Genomic DNA, 21,237 nt, shown 5'->3' with positions numbered 1-21,237 from the left:
CTGGTCCAGAATATGCACGCTGTCTTTAATTTTCTGCTACTTTAAGTAATATTTGGGTATTTTACACAAAAAAAATCAATAGGAAAAGTTAAAATACTGTTTCCAAAATAGTAGAGTATGCCAATAAAGCTACAAAAAAATAACGACAACTCGAGCAATGGAGGTATTGCTTAATCACCTTCAGACACTCTAGCACAATCACTCATGAGGAAGACAGATGTTTCTCAGTGTGTTCAAATACTTCAATTCGGATGATTACTACATCCATATAAAGAAATTTCAGAATAATGAGCATCATTTTTTATCATTAGATAAAATTTAACAATAAAAGTATCTGTCTGCCTTCTCAGGTAAGGTCCTATCTCCCTCTCTTCACTTACGATGGAATTTCTCTTTCACTATCTAAAAACACTGCCATTGTCTGCTGGCCTCCATTTCCTCTTGGAGCAGGGAACAGCACAAGCAAGAAGTGTAGCCCTTCCCATGGGCTTATCCCAAGCTAGAACAATGAACTGTTTCCCATCAAGAATTCTTTTTCTTTAATGGGATACTGAGGTACCACAGCGTACTCTGAAAGATTATGTTTTTCCTTTCTCTTTCCTTTAAGCTCTTTTGGTTAGCACATTTCTATTGTGCATTTCGATGAGTACATTCCTGGCTTCAGGCTGCTTGTTGCTGTAACACACTTCCACAGCGATACTGATTTTTTAAAATGCATTATGAGAAATTAAATGAGTAAGCTTTTCACTGAACATCTATTTGCTCTGTTAACACTGTATAAAGTTTGAACACAGTACCACAAACTGTGAAACTGTGAACTGTGTAGTCCTCATCCTGCTGTGGATGAACATAAAGAATAATGTTAGCTAACAAGACAATGCTGACAACTGTCTCATTAGATAAACATAATGAGTTTACAATCTTCATAATGTAAAAGAGTTTCCCAATACTCTAGAATTTAAATGGTATTTCTCTTTGCTAACATTCCTTACAAACTCAGACAACATTGAAAGTTCTCGCTGCTTATCATGATTACACATATAAACATACACAAATACAATTTTTCAGGTGTGTATAGGTTATAGGCGGGTTTGAACAATGCAAGCAGAAGTGTGCCAATAATTCAGACTGGTCTTGCTAAAGGATATAGAAGTCGTTGCTGCTATCATTTTCACTTCAGAAAAAATTCTAGGTTAACTACCCTTCGTGTTCAAAGATTCCAGCTCAAAAAAATGTAAATTTAAAATCACTTCATACAAAACCATCTTCATAAGCTGCAGTAGTCTTCATTGTCTCTTTTCCTTTCATCATAAATTTTATGACACCGCATTTGATTACTTCATCCTGGAAGAACTGTGAAGTCAAAATGTTATTGCACTGTCCAGGTAAATTAGCCTCTATGTACATTCTTGTCAGTAAGAAAATCTTTCCAAAGGGCACACAGATAATGATTTCACAAAAAAAATATCAGGTGAGTATGAGTAAAGAAGGTAATATACTTGGAGCAGGGAGATAGAGTAATGAGAATTATCTTTCTGAACTATTTGACTCTTGCAGGATACATTTTTTAAGACTTTATTGCAAGAATAGACATTTTAAATACTATACTTACGAGCACTGCAGGCTTCAGGCAGCCCCCAACAGTCCTTACCAGCAGTTACACTGGGCTAAAAATAACCAAGAGCTGCATCATACCACTTTTGCACAGCTTGTGCTGTAGGCACTGTGTGGTCATACTCCTCTCCAAGAAATACTGTAGAATATTTCTCAGCCCATGTATGCTGTAGATAAAGCAAACACTTGTGCTTCTTGCTTCCTAAAGCAGTAAACTGTATTTTGCTGCTGAGTATATGACAGAGGAATAGCCAAAACTAGCCTGACTCCCTCACTGTCTTCAGGACGCATGGGGAGAACCCTGAGGTGAGAAACAAAACCTGCTAGAAACAGGGATCATCCCCACTGTGTTAAGTGTGAGTACAAGTCTGCTGAAGAAATGAAGAGGGGAAAGGCTTCTTTTGCAGGAGGGCATTATGAAAATTAGCACTAATCAAAGAAAGTGAAAACAAGTTTCTAATGCTAAACAACAATTCAGTTGGATGCAGCAGAAGACAGAAAATGTGATTAACGTTAACAGCCACAGATTTTTATGACTAAACACTGCCAAGAAATTGTCACTTATTAGAATGAAACCTGGAACAAAATACTAACATGTTGCATAACATAATATCCTAAAACCAACTTCTGTTAACGGATTGTAGGTTCAAGCGTTGCAAGTGATAAAATATCCAGAATTGGTCTCCTAGAGCTTCTCAGTACATTTGCCTTTTTTGTTTTGTTTTTTTACAGTTAAGAATGAATTTGAAGAGGTCCTACTGTCTTGAAAGAGCATCAGAAAAACCACTGGAACCAAAAGAAGGGCGGCAATTCACCTACTCAAAACTGGTTTCATACTGACTTTTTTTTTTTAAAGTGTAATTTCTCCCTTACTCTTCCTCTTATTTCAGAATGGCTATTACAACAAATAAGGCTATGATAAAATAATAGTGACCCTGTACCATTAGCCTTCCTTAAATAATACAATGTATCACAAAAACAAAAAAAAAAAAAACAAGAAAAATATTTCCTCACTACTTCCCTATTGATTTACATGACTGCAGCAAAAATCATGCCAAGAACGATAAAAGAAAAAATATATATATAAACATATTTTTAATTCCTTAAGAAAAGTGGTTAAATATAGGACAGTGTTAGGGAAGATAAATTCTGACTTCAAGAGTTTGGCAATAGCCCCAACAGGATCTCCTAATGTAGCAATATCCCCTTCTGACAGGCACACAAATACCAAGATAGTTACAACTCAGAAATGGTATTTACCTGTTTGTAGATCTAATTCAGCTCATTTGGCAGAGTTGCTAAGGATGGAATTCATTTCATTTAGCTTCAGGTAGCTAAGCTCTCTGTGTCAGAAGAGCCACAAGCACATCTGGAAGTTGATTTATTCCACCCTAGTTAAAAGCTTGTGACAGCTTTTTCTTTTAAAATACTTTTCTGTATCCACTGATTACAAACCTAAGTTTTATGATGGCAATAGTAAGGCACTAAAGAGACAAGAGCTTCAGAAGATAGCCCTTCACTCTGACCTAGATTACTGACACTACAAAGCACAGTCTATTAAAGGCTTGAGCAATTTAAATTATTCATACTCCACAGTGGAATGAATGCACAATCTTACGGGTGTCACAGAAAAAAGATGACTAAATCTAAGTCTGTTGATTCAGGAAAAATTGTTTGCGTGCTTAAACATATGTCTGTGAGTCCTGGTGGCTAGGCCTAAGGTGCTCAAACTTAGGCAGGGCATAGACTTCCACCTGAAAATGCATCTGCATCATGCAGTACAACAACCTCCTGCGATACTAGTCTCCACACTGGTCTAGTTACATTAGATCAGTAAAACAGCTGAGTGAACTCTTCAGCTTAGAAACTCAGGGTCCCAAGCAAGCACCATGAAGCTAGACAGCCTGTATTTTCAGTGCTGTGCTTCTACAGCATGCCCCAGTGCTCGTAGCATACATGCATCTCATCTCCAGCGCACCTGGCCACTGCCTCAACTCTCAGTTAACTTCTCTCGTCATATTCAGTACATCTGTCCCACTGTTTCTGGCTTCTGAAAAAACTTCAGCTCCCTGAGGTTTAATGCTGACCTCTTTACTTCCTTCCATTCATCTAAGCAAGTACGAAGAATCTGAGTTACCACTACTCTCCTTAATTTTACCAGAACACAAGCTGATTAATGCATTTCTCCTGGGACTTGTATCTGCTAGTAGTTACGTATTTTCAGAACTTAAGTGTTTTCTGAGAGTGAAAACAGAGAAGGCCAGAGCTAACATGCTACCTACATTGTGATTATCTGGTTGAGGAAAATCCCATTTGCTTAAATACATGGGAAACATTCAGAATACACAGCTGGCAAATGCTGTGGAAAGCGATAACCTTTTGAGCCTTAGAGACATATGGAAAGGTTCTGGAAACGGTGAGACTGTGGAAAGTGAGATAAGAGAAACATAATTGATGTTCACAGCATTATCTAAACAGAGGCCCCCGTATCTAAGAAAAGGTCCTACAAAAGTTGTACTTTGAAAGAAGTAAAGCTTATGGAACTCATCTAACAAGACTCTGGTCAAGTGTACTAAAAAAAAAAAATAAATCAATAGCTGATGTATATAACGGTTTGTTGGTTTTTTTTTTCTTCCCCTTCTTGCCTTTTTTTTTTTTTTTGCTGGCATCTTTTCCTGTATGTATTCTGTCCAAACACTGCCACAGTGGAACTGTCTGTTCCATGCGAAGTGCTCTCAGAGACATCTTGCTGTTTTTACAGAGATCAGAAAACGCCTTCTCTCTTTAAGAACGCACATCACTGAGGATTAAGAGGCAGTGAAAGAGCAGGTAGTATCACACCAGTACACCAAAGCATGTGAATCTCAGCTACTCTATTATTTCCCTGAACTGAAAGATAAAGAAGTATAGGGAATAATTTAACATTGTGCTAACCACAACAATGCTTAATCCTGTGCCAGCAGTCTGGCAATTAAGAAAACGGTTAACTTTGCTGTAGTTTAAGGAAAACAAAAAAAAACCCCACAAACCACACTCATTCACCTACATAATTTCATCTGCAGTTTTTCAAGATTAATTACCACTATAACATTACAGCAGCTTGCAGTTAGCATTAGAGACAGACTTCTTTTCAACTCTTAAAACTTCATGTACTGTTGAATATATGAATTTTGGTCAAAGACAACCATCTCACCTAGGAAGATTCTCTTAACTGTAAGATACTTTGCTTACTTTACCACAATATTTCCTAAAGTCTTCGCCTTCACTGGTTCCTTATTGTCATCCAGAATCATCACTGTAAAAAAGTAATATGGGAAGACAACAACTGTTAAGTTAGGAGGAGGAAAGAGCCTTTCATTACAAATATCAACTTATGTCACACTTGAAACAACAATACACCAAGCAACAAAAGTTATTAAGTAATTTGGGAGTAAAATACTGGATGACCTCATGACATTATTAACATTCAGCCTTAAGTACAAAAAGCTTTAAATAATACTTGTGCTCTGGGAGTAGACACAGAACAAAGTCAAAAAGGGAAAAATACAGAACTGAAAGTAAAAGGCTCCTTCATACCAAAAAATCTAAGCTTGCATGTAATGAAGGATCCTTCAGATACATGAAAAATATGAGAAAAAAGTGTTCAGATAACATGAGTAAGAAATAATAACTAAGATTATCGGAGGTTCATCTAGCTTACATGAGAAGTGTTATTAGCAGTAATTTATGTGCCTGGTTTTCAGAGGCTCTCCGGAGGCTCCGAAAGATGCTCTCTCACCAACAAGGGTTACTCTAGTCTAGCACAAAGACAAAGTAACTTGTGCATAACTGAAAGCCACGCAGCAAGGTAACACTAGAGAACACCAAAAAATCCAGACCTTGGAACAGAAGACTTTTCCCTGGATGACACTGACCCATCACCTTCAGATCATATCTCGGTATGGAGTATGTAGTTTTCTGAGGAAAAACACCTGAAATAGCCTCCTCAGTGAAGTCATCTGGGAAAATCCATCACAACCACCCATTCTATCTGAAGGCACAGGCATAAGGAAGGAATGGTAGATTGGCTATGGTATTTCTCAACTACAGTATTAACTTGGCCTAGATGAGTGGAATTAAACTGAAATGACTTAACCATGGAGAAACAGGGAGGAATGGTTTTGACACATGGGGCTGACATGGATTTAAAAAATGCTTTTTGAAGCCTGCCCAAGCAAATAAAACTACATTCAGCTGGAATTAAATTAATGCAAATAATCTTACATTCTGTATTAAAAAGCTAAAGAGCAAATGAGGAAAAGAGGATGACAGACTTGTGACTAAAACACTGCTAAGAGTTTTATGAGTTCTATCATATCTTATCTGTCTGCCCAAATTAAACTATTACAGATGTTTGGCTATTTCTGGCTGAAGCCACTCCTTCATAGAGGATGGTATTTTTTAAAGTAACTGAAGAGGTCACTGAAAGCAAGAGCTTAGTAGATGGACAAAAGCAAGTCCGTCGCATCAGTTCTAACTCAGTGAGCTGGAACAAGTAGCAGGGGTGGGAGATCAAAAGGATGAATGGAAATGTAAAAAACACTTCAATGAAAAGCCACAGAGTGTTATAAATAAAATCCACTTAAAATCTTTACACACAGTTTTCTTTCTTACATCTTTTTAGATGCCACGAGACCATGGGAATGTTACATTTGGAGAATTTAGACTCAGAATACAGTGATACACTCCCCTGTATTTTTCAGTGCTCCCCCCCTCTTATTTTCCTATTTTTATTATATCAAATAAACATAAACAGTTTATTTTATCAGGGTAGAAATTTCAGCACTTGTTCCATTTCTTGCAAACGATGCATTTCAATGTACAAAAATTTGGAGAAAGAGAATGCTACACTGCTTACTACTCAATTACTGAATAACTGAGTAACAGACTTAATGCTTCGAAACGTGAGACTTGCTTCAGCTTGTGAACAATGCTATGAAATTATCTGAAAAAAGTAAAGGTACACTGAAGAGAAAGTACAATTCAATGTCAGATTTAAGGCAGCAGAGCTAGAAATTATTATGGTATCTTGATTCATATTTAAATGCCATTTGCACTATTACATTTTGAAACCATAACATAAAACTTTGAAACCATAACATAAACTCTGCTTTGAATGAATTTGGCCGTATTTCAAAAGAAAATAAGTAGATTTGTAGCTTTCTGCATATATCAAAACATAAATAAAACAAAATGTTAGTCATGTCCAAAAATCACTAGCAGTTACACGTATATTCTAAAAATACAAAATCTTTCTTCTAAATGGCATAAGGAACTCTTCTCATTGATACAGTAACAGCAGCCAAAACAACATCAGAACAGACGTGCGTGACAGCTGTCAGTACACAGTAATTTCAAGATCTGCTATTTCATGAATGGCTGCGTTACTGAGCATAACTGGCTTCAAACGAATGACTGAAAATGGTACAGTTCTATCCTAAACCTTCAGTGAAATTCAGTATTCATTTGATTTTTTTCCCCCTTTCACTGCATGTTCAAGGCATTTCCTCTGTTCTGTGTAAAGGAATTACTTATTTACATTTGATGCCATGTTTCAAAAAATGCATGAAACATTTTTATATTCTTTCTCCTCATACATTTGTTTGGCATAACATTTTTTCTAGCATGTGTAATGCAATTACATTCTTTCACTCCTTCCTATTTATCACAACTCTAGACCTAAATTTATGGCTTTGATTTAATGCTGTTTTTAACCTATTGTTTGTTTTCATGCTGTAAGTGCCAAAACACAGATCTGCTGAAAGTAGTTATTTTCTTAAATGTTCGTATCTATTAGAACCAAAAGGAGCAAAGCTTTTTCTGCCCAAGGATGCGACAATCTTTCTGGAAGACAGTTAGTTTGATCTTTAAGAAATGTAATTACTTTTTGGACTTCAAGGAACTCTTGAAATCTGTGTTAACATCAGAATTCCCAGGTATGAAAGTATTCTTGCACTCTTAATCCTGTAGCTGCACTCTCTACATACAAATAGCTTCCAGACAATGCATGCTCTGCTCTCCCTTCTACTGCTCGCTCATAGCCTACTATTTCTCCCAGCTGGAAATAAATATGCTCAACAACTACTCGAAGATAACGTGCTTAGCATCTCTCTCAAAACGGAGTTCACACACCTGTACATATATGCAGTATACTGGCTTTGATTTAAAAAGAAGAAAAAAAGAATTAAACAGGTTAAAATAGAAAATTTGAGTTTTCTAACAGAAAGTTTTACAAGTTGCTTCTAAGTTCACTAGTTACATATCTGTGGAAGACACCGACCTGACAGTAAGAATTCTCTTTATGCACTTCAGGATACTTCTCATATGAAATTGTGGTATCAAAAGAAAATAATATTGAGTCTCTGAGACTTAATTATTCAATGTACATCTCTCAAAACAAAACTATTTAGGCCCTGAAAATTGGTAATATAGATGTGAGAGAACCCTCAGAGTGCAAGTTAAAGCAATTATTTGTCTAGTTATCATTTTGTCTTCTGCTGATAGTTAGTAATAACATTTTTCTTCTGAATGTGCCAATACATTTTACTGCTGCTTCTCATTTAATTTGTGCAATTATAGACAAAGCCTTAATGCACAGCATTCTTTTCCTATCTTTGTTTTATCCAATTTAGAAATATGTGCTATCCCCTTGGTATAATGAAAGTACATGTAGTCGATCAATGATTTGGAGAATTACTCTGAATTCTTCTGTACAGTCATAATTCACAAGACAAAAAACAGAGCTCCCTGTTACAGGAAGGAGGAAAATCTGTTGGCAAGACCGTAACATGCTTTCCCCATGAAGTCTGAAAACTGAAGTGCACTCACACATGCACATAAGCAATATCATTTTCTAGCAACATACTTAGCACAGCCTTACCATTGTATCCTGGCACTGGTTTCCCTGCCTGCCCAGGTGGAGGTGTTGTAGAGTTCCCCAATCCAACACAAGAAGCAGTTATTGGAGAACCAGATTCTGTTAAAAAAAAATAAGTATGTTAGGTAAGATTGCTCTTACCACCATTTAGTATCTATTACTTCTAAGTTTTCCTTTTCCATTACACAGTAGACAACCCAAAATTAAAAACTTCTGCATGACACCTGCGGCTTATTCTGCTATGGTTACACCACACCAGTAGGAAACTGCCTACAGCAAAGCGACGATAAACACCGTATGTGGTAGATGCATTTCAGTGGTTATTCCACAAATCAATGTTCTATTCAAGAAAAAACATCATCCCATTCTTAGTTGATTATCTTATCATGGTAAGGCTGTAATGGGATGATAATAGCAGGGTGGCAAAGTCTCTGGCTACAGCAAATGAGAACGAGCCCAAATGCAGCAACCACAGATGCAGAAATGAAGGAAAAAAGCTGCTTATGTTTGGAAGGCCTCAGGTGGGCAGGAATCTTCAGCAAGAAATACCCTCACCTCCACTACCAACCCTTAAATGAGGTCCCCTTCCAGTCACTAAGGTGCATTGCTTACATCTGAGCTCCCCTGGGTTGGCCCTGCCTTCCCACCAGGTTCTCCATCACTGGTTCAGGCCATAACTTAGCATTTCCAGTACACTAGCAATATCAAAGTATTAGCTGTTCTACTGTGGAACCGAAAAATTCTACAAATTCTGAGGTCTGGAAGGTACATAAATGCAGAATGTCCATGACAATACTGGTCAAGTTAATCACAGAAAAGTTAGCCCCTCGCAAAAATTTACTGTAGATAATGCAGGTAAGTCAGGAATACCTCCTTTATAATCCTGGAGTTCTCACTAGTACTTCTTGGTAAGAACGACTTCAAGTAATGAAAAGGCTCAAAAAAAGAAATAAGGTAGAGAAGTCAGACCTAAATTTCATATGCTGCCAAAGTACACCTGAAAGGAATACTCTAAGGAATGGAAATCAAACTGCTGCAAGACTTTGTGATCATAGTCCAGCTGTTTTCTGCTCTTGCATCTAAAAACATTAAAGTTTTACTATCCACAGAATTACCAAAGGTTTTGTGTTTGTGCCTTTTTTTTTTTTTTTTTTGCCAGAAGACAAACTTCTCCCAGTTTTTGAACCTTAGAAAGATATTCATTCCCCTAACTGCAGACAAATAAACTAAGCATTTGTACTAGGTACCTGTGCTCCCTGCGAGGAACCCACAGAAGGCAAGTAGGTCTGCAATCCCTGCTGCAGTTCTAACACAAAATACCTTCTTCACACAGCATGAATATCCCCTGGAATGCCTACACCTTCCTAATTATCCACACAGTTAGGCAGCTACAAAGTCCTCCCTTCTCACTTGCCCTCTTTTTTTTTTTCCCCTTAAGAAAGCTCAATTTCACATCATGCTGTTATACTAGAAGAGTTATTACAGAAAGAGGAGTAAAGAACAATTAAGTCATACAGTAGAGTCTAAGTGTAAAAAAAAAAAAAAAAGACCAGCTATTATCCTTCCCTTCCCTGTAAGAAAAAAATATAGAGAATTTTCTTTTAAATGTTTCTGTAACTCTGAGCTGTAGGAAAAAAATAAAAATAAAAGTGCCTAGGTGGCTGCAAATATCACCAGGAACACAGCATGGCACTAGTACTATCAAAATGTAGTATTATAATTCTGGAGATGTCCCACCTCTCAGGTCAGTTGACCTGGAATGCATGTCATTGTCACATCAAGCTCAAGCTTCATCACAACTAAGCAGGTTTGTGTTGACCTCTGTATTTATCTCTGATCAGCACAGCTAAAGATATTTTCAGTTCTCTTGCATTAGGGGTCACTACAGTTGTTTTTGCTGTGAATTTTCTCAGCTTCTGTAGTATTCCTCTATCACCTCAGAATGTTAAATAACTGTTCAATTGCTATAAGAACAAAACCTCCAGAAGTTTCTGTAATTTTAAGTTAGGTGTTAGTAAGTAGCTGAAAATTAGCATTAACATTGCATAGTTAAGCTAGGGCTTAACTCCAACTGTGGAACAACTCTCAATGCCGACACAGGTAGACTAAAAAGTTTACTTCGTTGTTTCACATTTCTGTTCTTCTGTTTTTCTACACAGTGCACGTTTCCCACACAAGCACTCATCCTGTTGTTTTTTTTCCCTACCGAAAAGCTGCAATTACAGAGGTGACACGTCAGCAAGATCTAAAGTAGCCAGTCAAGGATCACACTGAAGAGAAACCTGCAATTTATTCAGCAGTTTCAGACCTCTATTTTCTGCACAATATTGAGTAAGTTGTTGACCTCAACTTCTTTCCTCTTTTCCTGAGAAAAGAGGAAAGAACAGTATATTCACTTAGTGAACTGGAAAAGACAGTAGAGGGGCCAATTTATTTTTTCACAGCATTAGGAGGAAAAGAAGGACTCCTAAGTGGTGTTCTTTACATATTATATGTCAAGAAACCATACTGTAACAGATTAGGTGAGAAAGACGTTCTGTAACCAAAGCACAGTAATTAGATTCACTGCTAAGTGAGAAGGATCAGCGTACCCTAGTGCACCAGTAAGATTTAGCACAGCTCAGGAATTGACAAACACTTCTAACTGCAGAGCTCTCAATCAGAATACTCTTGGGAAAAAGGAAGAATCTGTGAAATTTCTGAAGATTAGTTTGGATTTTCCTGGCTCTTTGATACACTGCTAATGAAAACTATGTGAACTAGAATGGAAAACACTGTCATACTGCTTTGTCTGTGCTTCCGCTTTTTGGAAAACAGCAAACAGGACTGCATCTAAGTCCATTTATTCTAAATGAGAATCACAAGTTCTAAAACTTTCTCAATAAGTCTTTGTAATCGCTGTTATGTCCTCTATTGTCTTCTCAATTTCCAGTGGAAATACATCGTTTTCATATTTAACAGCGCTCTAATCTTTGTGCTGTGCATTCAATTCCCATGGCTGAGTAAGACTTCCTATATACAAGAAAAAAATGGTTTGTTGGTGTTTAGACCAGATATTAATTAAGAGAAGACACCCCAGAAGTATCCACTCTTTTCTGAATTATCCACTCAGTTTCTGAATGCTAAACATCGCTTTACAAAGTAGAAACACCAAGGAGTACTGTCAAAGCATTGCATGGATCTCTGTGTTCAACATTTCTTGGGAAATCAAAGCGTATTTTTCAAACAGGATGCTGGATTGAAATATCAATTTCCCAAACCTATCAGAAAACAGCAACTGCTTTCCAGGAGAACGATTTTCATCAAGGAAAAAACAGTCTGACTTGAAAGTGGAACTGAACTGAAAATCCTGCTGGAAAAAAAAAAGATCAACATTGTTCAGAAGAAAACAGGAAAATAACTACTGATGAGGAATCTTCCTTATCAGATATGTGTAATAGAAGTACTGTGTGGGTTTTTTAATATTTCCAATAAGCAAAGCTGCTTAAGTCTTGGGTTTGAATTAAATTTGCGTTCTCTACAATTAAAGTCAGGGTCAACACACAGGTAACAAGACATAGATCAGAAAGTAAAATTCTTTGGCTGAAGAAGGATAACACCTGTCAAATTGACATTATATTCTACCCACCTCTTAAACCAGGTTTCGAAATAGACAGATATCCATTACTTGATTCTCATCATTTATACTTGCAGATTCTCTGAAATTAACGTGCAGTGTCTTGACAGATTCCTAGTGCTGAAATCTTTAGGGACTTGCATATTTCCAGTGTTACAAATAGAACAGCAGATCTGTCTTCCTATCCATCCTTTCAGCACACATTTAAGGAACAAGCCTTCCACAACCTGTGCAAGCAAGTCAGCAATCCTCGGGTTGGGGAAGGCTTTTCAGGACGACTGGACCATAAAACCAATTTCCTTTTTGCATAACACCTTATAATGTGACAATGAAACAGCTATTTAGAAGAGCAATGTTTCACAACTAGTGTGTAACTACATTCAACATCTGCTTTGAGTTATAATGGAGGGAATATATCTACCTCTGAGAATAATGAAAAGCACTTCACTGAGATTCACAAGACAGAATCACTGAGAGATTGTCTTAAAATCATAGCTGTTAAACCGTCCCAAGTCCCTCATTACATTTTTATTTTCAGCGTAGGGGCTGATCTAAAGAAATTCACTCTCAAATTTCAAAGATGTGACTCGTCATTTTATCGTACTCCACATATATGTAAAAGACATTATTTTAAAGAGCTTTCAATATTATTGAGTTATATTGGACAGCAAAGGGATAGCCTGATAGAGGCATTTTTGTTGCATTTGTGTCTCTGAAAGCTAATTTACATTAGACAAAGTGCTGCAGATGCAGAAACAAAGACTGCATTTGCTTACAAGTACTAAGGGGAGTCCATTTGGGTACACCTGGCTTCTCGCATAAGAATGGTTCCGTCTTCCCCATGCCTGCCTTGAAGAAGTCAAGCTCTACCAAGTGATGCAGAGCTACAGCTAATAATTTCTGTGCCCAAAATTGTCTTGCTCATTCGCAGTGCACGTTCAAGTTCAATCAAAACGGTGTTTCAAAATAACTCACAGCTTTCAAGATAAAAACGTCCTGTGCTGCTTACACTGATGATACGTTACAATATAAACTGTGTCTCATGTTCCTGAACACAATATACTCTCACACTGCTGAAATATTTTATTCTATGGTAGGATGCATTCTGACATTAATATTTGAGTTTGGGCTACACTGAGTGACTAACGTAAGGCTACCTGGTTTTGATTTGTTAGGACGCAAGAGAGAGATGAAGCATGCAAAAGAGGTGGGGAGCTGCTATGTAGCAGGAGACAAAAGAGCAAGGAGCAACTGTCATACATTAACACATCAACAAATGCAATAAACGTAATGAACTAAATTCTCACTGTGGCAGTGCTGTTTTCAGCCTTTTCAGCCATTCGCCCAGCAAATTTGTCGTTCCGGTTGAGAGGATTTAAGGGAATTATGACAGCTGAAGACTGCACAGATAAAATGGAGACAAAGGTCTGTGGAAGGGAGAAAGCTTAGGCAGCACTCATGAAAAAATCCATCCACACATCAAGAAGGCAGCTCTGAAAGCTCCCTGCACACAGTGGTCATTTTAGTTAGGCCAGAAAGGGTGGAATGAAGAATTCAACAAAGTAACAAGAACACACACTCTCATCATGGTGACTACTGGGCATCCAGCAACAGAAAACCACATAACCAGATGGATGCTGGTACTCAAAATCTACATCGCAGCATTCCATACCGTTTCGGTATAATAAAACCAAACCTAATGAGTCACAAAAATACATACTGGAGAAGAATACAATTCAAGGGACAGATAATCCAATATCCATACAGACCTCCGGTTCTTCATCCTTCAGCATCCAACTGTGCAAAAATGTCAGTATCCCAGGCAATTCTTCATCAGTAAATTCCAAGCAAGTTTCCATGTCTCCAACTTACTAGCAGTTAAGTGGCTTCACTCACAACTTGCAATTAAGCACTGTTAAGTCATGACAGATTCTAGACAGCCATGCTGCAGGGCTTGTAGCCCAAACACCACTTCAATCTTACGCTTACTGGTCTTGGAAGAGAATTTCAGATACTCTTTGTACTGTATAGCTCAGTCCTTGCTGACGGGACTAAAAGATGTCAAGTACCAAGAAGTTCGATTCATTTTTTTCCCTATAAGAGATGCATTCTCTGCAGAGCTTCAGACATGATGAAGTATTAATGCACAGATATACCAAGTACACCTGTTTTTTGGGCATTTAACTACAAATAATCTGATCCTAATTAGCGATCAGCATTAAAACAAGGAGATTGCACCCACCTATTCCTAATCCAGAACAGTATATGGTGAAGAAGTTCACAGGTTGGAAGATCCCAATGAATTGTGATGTGATGCTGGGCTGTCAGCTGTAAGACTACCAGAAAAGTATACAGTACAGATGCATCCATATTGTCAGCGTACATCGATATGCAATGATTTTTACCACCTTCCAATGGTAAAACCTAGTGAAAATTATTTTTCAGATTTCTGATAATTGCACCATTGAATTCTAGATTCCTTTTACCTACTCCTTCTTCATTTTGTGTTACCCTGTCATCAAATGAAACTAAATTTAAAGACAGAGCTTATATTTACAGAAATCCTAATCTTCTTTCCCAACACATTTGGCAGAGTACCGTAGCAAATCAGATCAGAGAAACAAGAAAAGCCACAATAGAACAACGACTGAAGAATGTGGAGAACTGTAAATTCTTAAGGATTCCTTGATTCAGTTTTACCAAGTGTCAGAAATAAAGCGTGAACTTAAATTCAGTTCACACATTATGCACAAGGTTAAAGACAGTGATCCGTCACCTTAAACTGAAAGGCTCTGCTGACTGCTACTGAAGCTTCAAAACTCTGTTACGCATCATTCTGCATTTAATTTCAACCCGTATTTTGAGGAGTATGATGGATGCAGCAGATAGATTCCTGAACTGTGACAGCAATTATAATTTATTTTTCCTCTGACTGTATTCTTAACTTATTCCTTGTGAATTAGATGCACACAGAATCAACGCAATACATATCAGCTATGTACAGAACGTCAAAATATGATGAGTAGTAGGGGTCTATCCTAAAATCAAAACCCACAAGAAATACTGTATTCTAGGTGAAGTACACAAGCTGAGCAATACGTAATATTAAGACTTCTATAGTTATCCTTTTTCATAAGGAGTCTTATAATGTCTTACAAAAGTAAGTAAAGCTAGGGTGAAGTACATACGCAGTAAAACAACTGGAAAGCAAAAGTCAGCTAAGACTTTCTTGCTCCAGCTTCAGAGGCACAGCCATACCTAAAGCATGACCTTTCCATCAGGTTGTCAGCCATTTAGATTACATTCATTTGTCAGTTCTGATCAGCCAATCTGTTACCTTGTGGTGGGATGGCTGCAAAACATGTTTGATTATCCCACTATTACTCTACAAAACAGAGGGTAACACTTCTGTTAACTGTAAGCCCTGGGGAAAAACAACTGTGTTGTTCACCTCATCTAAATAAAATCCAATCTTTCTCATTGTGTTAATTTGTATGCAGAACCCTAAAAACTCTGCTTAATTTTTACTTTCTCTGCTCAGAAAAGGTCATGTATAAAATACCAGAAAACTTCACGGAAAAGAGACACGAATAAGAAATGAACTCAATTTCTAGAAGGGTAACTAAGGAAAACAGGAAGACTTGTTAATTAAGCAGACAGTCCAGTACAAATTTGCACAATAAAACCAGTACAAAAATTTGCATTTTTGTCTGGTTACAGCCACTTGCTGTGCATTCTTCACTTCCATGTGAAGATTTCTTTATTCTTTTTATTCTTTATTGTACAGTAACATCAAGGATGCTTAATCAACAGCAGAGCCATACTCTGCTCAAGACACCACAGAAAAAGCGTGTACTCCCTGAAAGGCAGCACACACAAAAGAGAAAAGAGACAATAATGTGACAGTCGCATTCATTTTAATTATCCAACACATGAAGAAGGCTGACTTTACAATTAAAATGCACAACTGGGCAATCAGCAGCAGAGTTGACTTGAGCTGATTTAAATACACATCAATGCAGATCACTGAAAAACACAATAGAGTCTCGTTATCATTCTGCATCTTAGCTGTACATTCCCATCTTTCTTTTTTCCAGCACAAATACTCCCATATTTTTATATGGAATTGGATGACCTGATGGCTGGCTCGGTTAGTTCCTGCCTGACACTGCCACACGCGTGCTAGAACTGGTCTAAAAGAAGGGGTGCAAATACATTGCCAGAGATAAGCTTCCCCTTTCACTTTGCACTTACTGTTCATTATACCACACAAACAGCCACACAGAGCCAAGCTATTTCTTCCAGCGTGTTCAATTTAAAACAGGAATAGGATTCTAACTACTATCGCCCCTACAATGCACATTTAGTCTAATCCATAACTCAGGATATTGCCTTACAATTTATATGTCATATGCAACACAGGTACACATTTATGTGCTTTCACTAAGTGAGCCATTTTTCTAGAGCAGACCTTTAGAAACAATTAGCTTCCCCAAAGTTCACGTAGGTAGTTATCTCATTGGTTTCACTTTATATCCAATTGCAACCTGCAGCTGTGTTGATGAATGCATCCCACCTCAACTGGGACAATTCCCAACCTTTGTAAGTGAATACAGTATTATATTCCATGTTGCACTAATTAAAATACATTTTTAAATGAACAAGCAGGCATTCCCATATTAGTAGGCACATATACAGTGCTGAGAATGACAGCCTAAAGCTTGTTTCCACAATCTAGGAATTATCACGTTAGTAGTAACTGTGGAGCCATCATAACACCTGTACAACACCAGCTGTGTGCAGTGAGCAAGAGGCAGAGTACTTCCCTCATTTCCTCTGCTTCTGTACATTTGCAATAAAACTAAAGCTTTTTGAAAATCTGAAGTCTGTTTCTCAAAACAAATTCCATTTTTTTAATTTTTTTTTCTGAAGTGCCTGAAGCACCCAAGTTTCCATGCTTATTTTTAGCATTTCAAGTCAGATGAGAAACAAGCAAATTTTCCAGTATTTTCTAAATGCTTCAAAGCATTTGTGGCCATAATGCATCTATTACCATGAATATACATTACACTTGTCATACAAGAAATATTTGGCCTTCACAATTCCATTGTTATATTCAATCCATTCATTTAAATACAAAATCAAACCTCCAAAACAGTAAAATTGTCTCGTGGCTTCCTTTCACAATGCTATTGTGAATGAACACATTTATGAACTGTGCTGTTTGGGGTATTGTACACACATACAAGTCCTCTAAAGATTTCAAAGCACATCCAAACAAAATCTCTGGAACAGTTAGCTATATATACTAGCTTACTTAAAGGTTGGTGGATCGTGAAAATTATTAAAATCTTCCAAAGAATGAAATAACTTCAGTTCTTGAGAACTGGCAGGCTAGGTACAAAGCACCAGAAATTTATGCATTCATTTTGTAAACATATCAGGCTCCCTTGCCTCGAAACAGTAATTTGTAATGTACATTTTATAATTTGCCGACAGCAAAATGACTGGGTTTTTGGTCTTGTTTTGAAGATGTCAGAAAGCATATCTAAAAATGTCAGCAAATGCAATGAAATATAATATACTTTCAGATTAAAAATGAATTTCAGATTTTTATTTACTTCCTAATGTAATATTGTAACTGATAACATGATGAAATACTAAGAGATACATGGAGATTATAAAAAGTAATTACACATCTCAGTGCTAACCGTTTCCTGTTTAATCATTTTGGGAAATCTTAATATATTGTATGCATAGCAATACTGCCAAGATGGAGAAGTCAGATAAAATCACCACTGTGAAATTCAAAGTTATTTCTTCTGTGTCAGGCTTTAATGCCTTAGAAACTCCTTTCCCTGCCTTCACTGGGCAGCCTTAAATCTCACAAAATGCAGAGGATTCATGCAGCTTACTTCTAGCATTCCTGTTCTCAAATCATCAGAAAAAGAAAAGTCATCTATTTTACACTAATGAGGGCTTTATTCTCTGAGCAACAAAAAATGCAGTTGCCATGCAACAAGAACGATCAGCAACCTGTAACATCTTCACTCACATAGAAACTGGAGGTGCTGTCGCAGCTGGTCACTTTCAGGCACTTGAGACTGCACTCCTCCCACTTAACATATTACCTTCTAAAGGTGTCCCCACTTCTCCATCTATCCAGTGCACACTGAACACTGTTCATGGATGAGCTCTGTAACTTAAGACTGCTTTACAGTTCTATTTTCAATCATCTCAACCATATAAATAAAATTTTAGAAAGGAGAAAAACGTATAATGCTTCATTCATATTAATGCACATCCCCTGGCTGCGTGTGGAAAGACAATTTGAAGCAATTAAGATTAATAAACACTGAGAAACTGATGTAAAATGGGAACAGAGAAGCTTAATACATACTTTCTGGTTATTTAAAATTAGAAAGTATCAGTGGACATAAGACAAAGCTGAAACTGTAAATGAGACCGTACATCCGATATGGAATTTCTATCAACACAGAAGAGAAGCTGACCAGTGGGAAGAAAAAAACAAACAGCCAGGAGGAAGAAAGAGGCTTCCCAGCAATTTAAAGAACAGAGGTGCATGTCTGTGTTTTTCTAATAGAAGGATCTGGTCTGCTTACTGGCTAACCACGCCCAAGCTGCAATCACTTCCACAAATAAAAAGAGATTTTTTTTTAATTATTCCAAGCCACAACACTTCTTCCCCTCATTGAACCAGTACCATTTTGCAGCCTGGGATGCACATGTGGATTCTGGTCTCCCACGCTCCATGACGGAGAGAGGCTGCTTCCTCCCTCTCCCTCCACATTTGAGTGGTAATATTACTGGGAAAGAGAGGCACCAAGCGCTGTTCGCAAGTTGGCTTCTCCAAAACAATTCAGCCCAAATTACTTGGGTCATCAGAAAATAAATCTCAATTTAAATCCGTATCACTTCTTGAAATTGCATTAAATTACAATAGAACAAATGTTCATACTCTTAAGGACAGAATATAAACCTCTACACAGAGATGCAAAGAACAGCCACGTTTCTTCTTTTTCGCTGCATGAACACCTGCTACAAGCCCAGGCCCAGTCATCCAGAACATTATACTCTAAGGCCCCTGCAGCTCAGGGATGAATAGCTTTCTGTATGGTAATTTCCACTTTTAAACAACTGCTCTGTAGAATACCAGTTTCCATCAAAAGCAAAATATGATTCCAGTCTACAGGTTACAAATATCTCTAAAAAGCAAGAACTGCATCTGCAATGAGGCACTATCTGATAGCTTAAAACAACAGCCTGAATTCTGAATGCCATCTCTCATTTGAGTTCTGGATGCTTTGGCTCCATAACTCCACAACTGCATCTCTGGCTATTAAAAAAGAAAATAAATCCAAGAATTGACTCTTGCTGTAAATGAAGTAGCTACTCTTTAATTTACCTTGCCTTTTGCCCTCCTGCTCTAAAAATTTCATCATGTTAAAGAACTCGGTGGACTAGAAAACATATTTGCACAGTTCTGATTCAGGCAAAGCAGATGACTGAAAAATAAAAATGTGGAATCCAGTTGTCAAATGTGGGGACATGGAGCCTGGGTAGACAAGGTTATTCAGCTGAAGAACAGTTCTGCAGTGAAAACCTAGAAAGATTACCTAACAGAATTCAGCTGCAAAATCCACCTTTCTGGAAAGTCACAAGATTCTGCACAATGTTGCCAAGACAACGCAATGGAAACTGAAGACAGGGGACCAGAATATGCTGCCTGGAGACGTTAATAAACTCTTCCCCTTAAATGACTGTGGTAGGAAGTAATTCATTGAAGCATATTACAGTGAGTATACTTAAATATGATTCATATTTTATATACTAAATTCAATGGTGTAATTGTTTTGTTTGTATAGTCCTAATAAAATACCAGTAAAACTATTACTCCTGTGGAATTGCATAATAATATCTATTAATACAAATAAAACCAACAGAGCAGTTGCATGTTTTAGAGAGAATACACACAGAAGAAACAAGAACAATATTAGAAGTGATAGAGGAAATTAAGTGCGCTACAGAACTTCAGGAATTCCTGACAGAGTACCCAAGATCTCATTACAGTGTACACACACCAATTTCAGCAGACATAATGCAGCAAGCACTAAGTGATTTTTGTCATAACTCCCACTGCAGACACCCACACCCTGTTGGATAAGGCAGCTTATTTCCATGAAAAACAAAAACATGAAGAATCTTCTCATAGCTCCGCCTGTTAGTGAGTTCACGGTCAGGACAGTTAAGTTAATCACATCCTAACATAAAACATCCTACCTGAACCTCCTACAATTTAGATTCCCATTGTATAAGGAGTACACAACCAAAAAAAAGAAAAAAAAAAAGCAAAACAAGTCTCGAGACTGGGATTTTATGCACTTCAAATTTTATACCTGAGTTTTTAGGTTTGGTTGTGTTTCACCTGAATTTTCCCATACATCCTCAGAGAATCAAAACATTTTTGTTAGCAAATATCAATATGAAAAAAAAACTCTTCACATCCTATAGTTATTATGAAGAAGTGAAAATCTAGCTTGCCAACACCTGAAAATCTCAAAGAAGATGTGGAAAACTCATTTTATTTATTAATACTACAAATACTGAATAGCTATCATGAAAGAAGCTAGGGAATTTTAACACAAGTTTTCAGAGTCCCTGTGCTTACACAGCTCTTCACTCTCTCACTGTTGTTAGTTTTTTTCTTCTCAAATTCAAAGCTAGATCCAAAACCAAGGTCACCTACACTCACCTTTCACTGGGCACTCCAAAGAATATGACAGTGGGAGTCACCAAGCACTCATGACAGAAAGTTATCTTCAACGTGCTTTAGGAATTTCCAGCCTTACTTGTGTCAGTATGATCTTCCCAGTTTATGACTGAGGAGTTGAAATCTCCCATAAGCACAAAAGCAACCGATCCAGAAATTTCTCCTTATTGCCTATTGCCTTATTCTGCCTTACTGCTCATCTATGTTATTGTCCTGGATGAGTGAAAGTAGACACCCTCAACATTTGCATTGCTATTCATGCCCTTAATCCTCACCCAGAGGCTCTCTACCATGCCATCT

The 21,237-nt window shown here is 37.4% G+C and overlaps 1 protein-coding gene across 4 annotated transcripts in view; it reads right to left on the bottom strand.

Annotated features, from left to right (window-relative positions):
• The window catches only part of ACSS3 (acyl-CoA synthetase short-chain family member 3), a 73,162-nt gene that overhangs the window by 10,851 nt on the left and 41,074 nt on the right, over nt 1–21,237 (bottom strand). For all 4 annotated transcript variants that reach the window (XM_021385292.1, XM_021385291.1, XM_021385293.1 and 1 more), the window contains 2 exons: nt 8,534–8,629; nt 4,846–4,909 (listed from right to left, as the gene is read on the bottom strand). In XM_021385292.1, coding sequence (XP_021240967.1) covers nt 4,846–4,909; nt 8,534–8,629 — 160 coding nt within the window. The remainder of the gene's footprint in view (nt 1–4,845; nt 4,910–8,533; nt 8,630–21,237) is intronic.

The sequence above is a fragment of the Numida meleagris genome, chromosome 1, assembly GCF_002078875.1.
Source record: "Numida meleagris isolate 19003 breed g44 Domestic line chromosome 1, NumMel1.0, whole genome shotgun sequence".
Taxonomy (NCBI): Eukaryota; Metazoa; Chordata; class Aves; order Galliformes; family Numididae; genus Numida; species Numida meleagris.
Note: the sequence above shows the minus strand (reverse complement) of the source record. Positions and strands in the feature narration are given on the sequence as shown.